At 35.9% G+C, this 8818-nt stretch overlaps 1 protein-coding gene across 1 annotated transcript; it reads left to right on the top strand.

Annotated features, from left to right (window-relative positions):
* The first annotated feature begins 2483 nt into the window (after positions 1–2483).
* Positions 2484–5660, top strand: LOC122308458 (probable glycosyltransferase At5g03795). Its single transcript, XM_043121788.1, has 4 exons — positions 2484–3011; positions 3103–3335; positions 4014–4362; positions 4520–5660. The coding sequence occupies exons 1-4, from the start codon at positions 2667–2669 to the stop codon at positions 5183–5185; spliced, it is 1593 nt and encodes a 530-aa protein (XP_042977722.1). The 5' UTR covers positions 2484–2666; the 3' UTR covers positions 5186–5660.
* Positions 5661–8818: the final 3158 nt, after the last annotated feature.

Below are 8818 nucleotides of genomic sequence, written 5' to 3'. Positions count from 1 at the left end.
TCAATCAAGACCCTGTATATTATGTTGAGCCTTTCTTGCCTAAAATCACTTTGTGCTGATACACGAGTGTCCTTACAAAAGTGAGAAGCATGCAAACCATTAAAATTTACCTTGAGAAAACAAGCATACGAACCCATTTATAAGGTTCAAACGCATATACTAGAGGCTGTGTCCCGAGCCCTCTACTTTATTATTTCACCCAGCTGGGTGGAGAGTCATTTCATTTTGGGGTGGAGGTTCTCGGTTTTGTTTGGCAGATGTTCCCAACTGTTTAGGTATAGTCTTCTGTGGGAACATTTCAGAGGGTTACGGTGTGAGTGTGGTTAGGGTATCTTGCTCCAGAGATGATGGTTTTGCATGATGGTTTGGGGTGCTTCTCACGAGGTAAAGGAGCTCTATTTTATCCATGAAAAACAAAAGATTTGTTTCGGGTTGTATGCTGAGCTGCATGGAGGGGTTAAAGCGGTTTCTAGGGAGGAGCCTGATCGCAACTCATGGCAAATACTCCCATGGTTGGTGGCCGAAAATTGGGTGTTGCAGTTTGGTTGTTAGATCTGTTAGCCCTGTTTTTTGGCTTTGAGTGTCTGTAATAAACCTCTCGATGGCCTTATTTTTGTTGGTTGTATAAATAGAGGCTAGTTTTGTCTTTGGTTTTAGCCTTTGTCAGTCCATAGTGGAGGTTATCGGATCTGGTCTTAGCCTTGGAAATGTTGTTCAAGGCTTATTGGTGCTGGGAGAAGCTGACGGCGACGAAGCTAGTTACGTGGACTGGGAAGAGATGGGATGAGGGTGGAGTGGTCCTTTCATGGGGCAGAGGCTGCGGGGTGGAGTAGTCCGTAGAGTACCAGAGCAGATTGGTTGGGCATTCGGCATGGGTAGACGACGTGGACATACGGTGTGGAGAGCACAGTGTTTGTTTGTTGCTTTTCAGTTAGGGTTGTTTGGTGTTTTAAGTTTTATGTTTTTGTTAGGTTAATAAAGAATTTTGAAATAGACAATTCCCTTTCCTTTTTTGGAGGAGGAGGATAGTGAATCCCTATCTTCTTTGGAGGATGAGGGTGGAAAATCCCCTCCTCCTTAATTTGGTGGGTGGGGTGAAATGTGAAATGTGTTTGTTTTTCTCTGACAAATCGAGATGGACATCTCTATTTACAGAGTTTCACATCTCAGAAAGGACTGTCGTTAGAGAGTTTTCTTGAAGTTTTTTAGACAATGTCCGGTACAATGAAAGTTGTGTGCGGGAGAGTTTATAACAGATGAGTAGTTGACTTGTAATCAAGGTTTATACCTGGACTTATTGGTCACAGCTGTAACTTCCTTAATTCATGAATTAAATTGAAGTCTATTTAAAAAAAAAATGCATATCTTTTGTAAGAAAAAAAATATTTTTAAATAATGTTGTATTTTTTTAAAAATAATTATAAATGAAAAAATAATAAATGAAAAAAAATAAAAAAGAAAAAAAAAATCTTTTTACACACACTCTATGTGTAGCACTGCTCTTTTACCATATTGGTCAATTTTTTAAGTGTGAAACATTCACACACATGCGCGTGCGCGCATTTATATATATATATATATATATATATATATAATGCCCCCGAATTTACTTTAAATTACTTTTGTATATATGTTTTATATTATAAAAGAAAAAGATTATTCTTGACAATTTTCTAATTCAAACATTTTTATAATTTGGAAAAAGACATACAATCTGTGATCCCACAGCATTAAGTACTTGTTTGAATATTTAGAATATTTTAAAATATCTTTAAATAGTTTGAATTAATAAATATTATTAAGTTTAAAAAATGAGAGAAAAAAAGTTGAATAAAAATATTATATATTAAAAAATTATTTGAATATAATTTTTATTTTAAAATTTGAAAAAGTTGTATTATTATTTGTATTATCTAGTTGTTTAGAAAATTTGTAATGATTAAAAATTGATTAGATGAAATAGTTAAAGATTTAAAAATTAAAATTAAATATTTTTTTTATTAAAAATAAAATATTTTAAAATATCTGAGAATACTTATGTTCCGAAACGAGTCCTAAATACTATCAGTGCATAATGTAAATTACTTGATTAAACACAATGGAATACAAATGTTAGTGTTTATCTATCTCTGAATTATAGAAAGTATTGGGACAAAAAAAATTAAAATTGTAAACATCCTTATCCAAATCAACTGGAGTAGAACTGTACGTAGTCGTTGGTTCAACCCATTGTCGAGATAAGATTATTCTTGTCTTCTTACATCAGTTACAAGTTGGTGTTAACTTATTGGTGGATGTCCTCTCCTCCATTCCATTCCGCTTGTAACAGAGACATCTTGACACATCTATATGAAAGATCAATAGAAAACATAAAAGATAGAAAGTGTCAACGAACATAATGTCAATCTCAGCCACACAATTTTGGACACGTGCGTCGGCTGTACATTTTGTTAATATCAACAAGAACATTTGTAATGTGAAGCAAAGAATAAACCATCCACCACGTAATGCATCCCGATTCCCCACACCCAATTATTCTCTCTCTCTGTCTCTCTCTCTCGTTTGACAAGATTCTGGCCGGATAGTGCAAGTGTGGCTATGGTAGAAGCCTGAGGAAGAGATATATGTGATCACAAGTACCAAACAAGCCATTTTGTTCTTCATTAATGTCTTGGTCTTCTTCTAATTCGTTTTTGGTTCTATTACTTGTAACTCTACCGATACTTGTTATTTTTGGTTTCTTGAGTTTATATTCTCCACCTTTCTCCATAGAAAGTTCGTCTAAATTGCTTGAAACAGAAGGATCAGCAGCGGCGCTAGCAGCTGTCCCCAGTACTACTACTCCTCCATTAATTAGTTCTAATTCACAACACGGTGAAGCATCAGAACCACCAACTCCACATGGTTCTACAAAACCAAACAGAGAAGCACCATCAGATCAAGCTGACGAAACTCATACTCCAATATTCAGTTCTTCAGAGCCCACACCATCGCCATCAGCTTCTACAACTGTAGGAATTACTTCTACTTTATTTTCATTTAAAGATGTTGCACGAACGTTCTGTCACTGATATTTCTTCTTTTTGGGTGGTGGGTGAACAGGGAGAAGAGAAAGAGACAACACTGAAGCATGAAGCTGGGCACGATCAAGATCATTTTGTTGGCGCTTCTAAGAGAAAGAGCAGTCCTTTAAAGAAAATCGAAGCAAGTTTAGCTAGAGCTCGGTTTTCTATAAGAGAAGCTTCTCAAATCCGGAATTGGACATCAACTTATCATGAGGACCCAGATTATGTTCCTCATGGCCCAGTGTATAGGAATGCAAATGCTTTCCACAGGTACTACCATATTTATTGCTAAAAGGTATTAAATCTATACAAAAATCTTATACATGCAAGAAATTAAGTTTATAAATTGATGCAGTTTAAATTGTTTAATACAATATAACTCAGATCTATTTTTTAATAAAAATAATTTTATAATTTAATTAATAGATCACAATAAATCACATTAATTTATAAATTTTAAACAATAATTTTTTTTTTAATATAAATCTATGTCTAATTTTAGTGAATTGCATTATTTTTTTAGACTATTTAGGTAACTATATCAATTCTTTTTAACCATGCAACTGGTGGATGGTGTGTGAGATAAAGGCATTAGAATGGAATTATTCTTTACCTATAGGTTCAAGGCTGCTCCTTGGAGTTAGTGATATAAGATTAGTATCATAAGTTTGTACAGGTCTAAAGTGTGTAAGCCTATTGCAATCTTTTAAAAAAATTGGATTTTACCATGAGAAAAATGATTTTTTCATAATTTTTTTTTAAAATTTTTGTGATGGTTCTTGCATGCATGTTTCAAAGGAATTGTACGGATCAACTTGCATGCTCAAAGCTTGTATATAGTATTGTTCTTCAATTACACTGAATATATATCATTGAGTTTTTTATTGATCAGTAGTACTGTAGTTAACTCCTTATTAATTGATTAAAACATGATCGTTTGATATATAGGAGTTACCTAGAGATGGAGAGGCTGTTCAAGATCTACGTATACGAAGAAGGAGAAGTGCCACTGTTTCACAATGGTCCATGCAGGAGTATATATTCCACAGAGGGAAGGTTCATCTATGAAATGGAGAAGGGACAACTTTTTCGTACTAGAAATCCTGATAAGGCTCTTGTCTACTTCCTTCCTTTCAGTGTGGTCATGATGGTTCATTACCTCTACGTTCCCAATTCACATAAAGATCATTACTTTCAACGCGTTATAGTCGATTACATTGACATCATTTCCAACAGATATCCCTTTTGGAATCGAAGCCTTGGTGCTGATCATTTCATGCTCTCTTGCCATGATTGGGTAAACAAGCAAACCCATTAAAGATTCCAAAATACGAGCACATTCACACGCGCACATATATATAATGATATTTACAAACTAATCTAACTTGATGGAATACGTCAGATTGTAAATTTATTTTTGTACATATTTCTCATTCCTCATAGTTCTATTATAGGGGCCGAGGGTGTCTTCCTTTGTTCCACATCTATTCCACAGGTCCATAAGAGTTCTATGCAATGCTAATACATCTGAAGGATTCAAACCATCAAAGGATGCATCCTTTCCAGAAATCCATATTCGGACAGACAAAATCACAGGGCTAATTGGTGGTCTCCACCCATCCCGCCGGTCGGTTCTTGCTTTCTTTGCAGGTCGTTTGCATGGCCACATTAGGTACCTACTTCTACAACAATGGAAAAACAAAGACCAAGACGTGCAGGTTTATGAGGAACTTCCACATAAAGTATCTTATGACTCTATGTTGAAGAAGAGCAAGTTTTGCTTGTGCCCAAGTGGGTATGAAGTAGCCAGTCCAAGAGTTGTGGAGGCAATCTATGCTGAGTGTGTGCCAGTGTTGATTTCTGATAGCTATATACCACCTTTTAGCGATGTTCTAAACTGGAAGTCGTTTACTGTGCAAGTCGAAGTGAAGGACATCCCAAATATCAAAACGATTTTGATGGCCATATCTCAAAGACAGTACTTGAGGCTTTACATGAGAGTAAAACAAGTACAGAGACACTTCATCGTGAATGCAACTCCTAAGAGATTCGACGTTTTCCACATGACTCTTCACTCTATTTGGCTTAGGAGATTGAACGTCCAAATTCAAGATCAATAACTGTGATATATGTGTCAACTATTTTTTATATTCAACTTGTTACTAACTGATGTTCGTGCAGAAATTAAATACATGTTGATAAACAGCAGCTCTTATATGTTAAATGAAGTGATGAGGACGTGCAGTGCATTAAACGGCATCCTGCAGTGCATTAAACGGTGCCGCCTCAATTAAAGGATGGGAATGAAGGAGAGTCGTCCGATTGATCTGTGCTTCATGTATATATAAGTGTTTTCCGTTTTAGGGTTAACTCATTCTGTACTGTGTGGCTGTTAGAGAGAATTGGAGTGAATCCGTGAGGTAGAGAGAACTAGGATTTGTTGAGGGAAAAGGAAAACCAAATCTTGTGGCTTCTCTTGGCTCGATATTAGTTCAATCTTGTACAATGGCACATTGGCTTTGCAGATTCATCAATAAAATGATCTCTGAGGTTGTTCCTGCCGTGGACGTAGGCCATTAGGGCCGAACCACGTAATCCCTGTTTGTATCTTCTGTTTTCTTATTCCTTGCATATTTCTTGTTCTTTTACAGATTAATTTTGCCTATCTTGTTATCATTATCTTATCATATTATAATTCTCGATTGAGTTTCTGTTTTGGATCTTTGAGTTCAATAAGTATTCGGATTCAAATCATAACAAGTGGTATCATGAGCTCGGGTTCTATGGGGACCACGAAATTTGATGTTGAGAAATTTACCGAGAAAAATGACTTTGGGTTGTATAGAATTAAGATGAGGGCTCTGCTAGTCTAGCAGGGCTTGCAGGATGCCCTCACTTGTGATAAAAAGGCCTCTTCCTCGAAAGAGGAAGGAAAAATGGAGGTCCAGATGGACATTCTCCAAAAAGCCCACAGTACTTTGATTCTTTCCTTAGGAGATAAGGTTTTGAGAGAAGTAGCGAGTGAAGAAATTGCTGTTGGTATCTGGTTAAAGCTTGAACATCTCTATATGACAAATCCCTGGCTAACAGATTATATAAGAAGACTAGGCTATATACTCTTACGATGTCTTCTAGAACTTCGATAGGAGAACATCTAGACACCTTTAATAAGATTATATTAGACCTTGCTAATATAGATATTAAGGTGGAGGATGAGGATCAAGCAATCCTCTTATTGAGTTCTTTGGACTCCTCATACCAGAACCTTAAGGAGACCATGATGTATGTTAGAGATGCAATATCTCTAGATGAAGTGCAATCTGTACTTCATGCTAGGGAATTACAAAATCAAGAAAATACCAAACAAGAACATGGTGAGGGCTTGTCTGTTAGGGGAAGACCAGAAAAGAGAGGCAAGAAAGGCAAAACTAATAACAAGAAAAATAGGTCTAAGTCTAAAGGAAAACAGTTAAAATGTTTTCTATGTCACAAAGAAGGACATTTCAAGAGAGATTGTCCTGATAGGAAAACTAAGATAGGAAACAAGAACAAAGAGGATGGGGATGTAGCAGTGGTATTAGATGGGTATGATAGTGCTGAGGTACTAAATATATCTGACATAGGCCATGAAAATGAGTGGATTTTAGATTCAGGTTGTTCTTTTCACATGTGTCCTAATAGGGACTGGTTTGAAAACTTTTCTGAATTGGATGGTGGGCATGTAATTTTAGGGAATAATAAATCCTGTAAAATCATGGATATTGGGTGTATAAGACTAAAACTACATGATGGGATGGAGAGACTTTTGAGGGAGGTTAGATTTATACCTGACCTAAAGAGAAATTTAATTTCGTTTGGTATGCTTGATAACTCAGGTTATTCTTTTAAGTTTGAATCAGGGGTCCTTAGAGTCACTAAAGGTTCACTCACAATTATGAAAGGGGTTATAAAGAATGGCCTTTATACCTTAGTTGGCAAAACCACTGTAAGGGAAGCATCCCCTATACAAAATGTAGTTGAGAAAAAATCTGTGCTTTGGCACAGGAGATTAGGGCATGTTAGTCAAAGAGGGCTTTTAGAACTTAAGAAACAGGGTCTGCTGAAAGAGGTAGACCTGGACAATCTACCTTTCTGAGAAGACTGTGTCTATGGAAAGACTAAAAGGTTTAGTTTTAAAAGGGCAACTTATATGACTACTCAGATTCTAGATTATGTACATGTTGACCTTTGGAGACCTTCTAGAGTAATTTCTCATGGTGGAGAGAATTATTTTCTCTCCATCATTGATGATTACTCTAGAAAGGTGTGGATTTACATACTTAAACATAAGAGTGACACATTTGGAAAGTTTAAAGAATGGAAATCCTTAGTTGAAAAACAGGTAGACAGAAAATTGAAAACCTTAAGAACTGATAATGGGTTAGAGTTTCTGTCAACAGAATTTAATAATTTCTGTCAAAAGGAAGGGATTCTAAGACACAAAACTGTTAGGGAAACACCTCAACAGAATGGTCTAGCTGAAAGGATGAATAGGACCATTCTAGAGAGGATAAGATGCATGTACAGAATACAGAAACAGAACAAAGACCTGGAAACACTGAGGGAAATGTACAGGTTGAGGTGGAGAGAAGAAACACCTCAACTGGTAGTAATACTGGGGAAGTCAGTAACTCTGAGGACCCAATTTCAGAGGACTTAGATAAACCAGGTCCTGACTCTTACATGTTAGTAAGAGACAGGAAGAAAAGGATTATAAAACCTCCCATTAGGTATGGTCATGCAGAGCTTACTACTTTTGCTTTGACTATTGCTGATGAAGTCATTTATCAAGAACCAATGACCTATAAAGAGGCCATTGCAAGCCAGGATTCCACCAAGTGGATACTTGCTATGCAAGAAGAAATGGAGTCTTTAAATAAAAATAAAACTTGGGATTTAGTTACAAAGCCTATTGGGGTTAAGTTGGTTGGATCCAAGTGGATCTTTAAAAGAAAGGAAGGCATACCAGGGGTAGAAGGTACTACGTTTAAGGCAAGATTAGTGGCTAAAGGTTTCACTCAAAGAGAGGGAATAGATTTTAATGAGATATTCTCTCCTGTGGTTAAACATAGTTCCATTAGATTGCTTTTATCCTTTATTGCATATCATGATTTGCACTTAGAGCAATTGGATGTAAAAACTGCTTTTTTACATGGAGAATTGGAAGAGGTAATTTACATGCAACCCCCTGAGGGGTTTACAAAAGATATTAACTCTGATCAAGTGTGTTTGCTTAAAAAATCTTTGTATGGCTTAAAACAATCACCTAGACAATGGTATAAGAGATTTGGTACTTACATGCTTGAAAATGATTTTAAAAGAAGCTATTATGATAGTTGTATTTATTATAAGGATGTTAATGGAATATTAATATATTTGTTGCTATATGTAGACGATATGTTGGTAGCATGTAAAGATCCTGATTTGATTAAACAGTCTAAGTGTATGTTAAAATCTGAGTTTGATATGGAGGAACTAGGACCAGCTAGTAGAATTTTAGGAATGGATATTATAAGAAATAGACCAGAGAGATGTCTGTTTCTATCTCAAAAAACTTATCTATCTAAAATTCTTAAAAGATTTGGTATGAACCAAGTTAAACCTGTAAGCACACCTCTAGGTCAACATTTCAAGCTGTCCACTACTCAAGCCTCACAAACAGAATCCGAAATGGAGTTTATGCATCAAATACCCTATGCTAGTATGGTAGGAAG

Source organism: Carya illinoinensis, chromosome 4, assembly GCF_018687715.1.
Source record: "Carya illinoinensis cultivar Pawnee chromosome 4, C.illinoinensisPawnee_v1, whole genome shotgun sequence".
In the NCBI taxonomy this organism is placed as follows: domain Eukaryota; kingdom Viridiplantae; phylum Streptophyta; class Magnoliopsida; order Fagales; family Juglandaceae; genus Carya; species Carya illinoinensis.
Note: the sequence above shows the minus strand (reverse complement) of the source record. Positions and strands in the feature narration are given on the sequence as shown.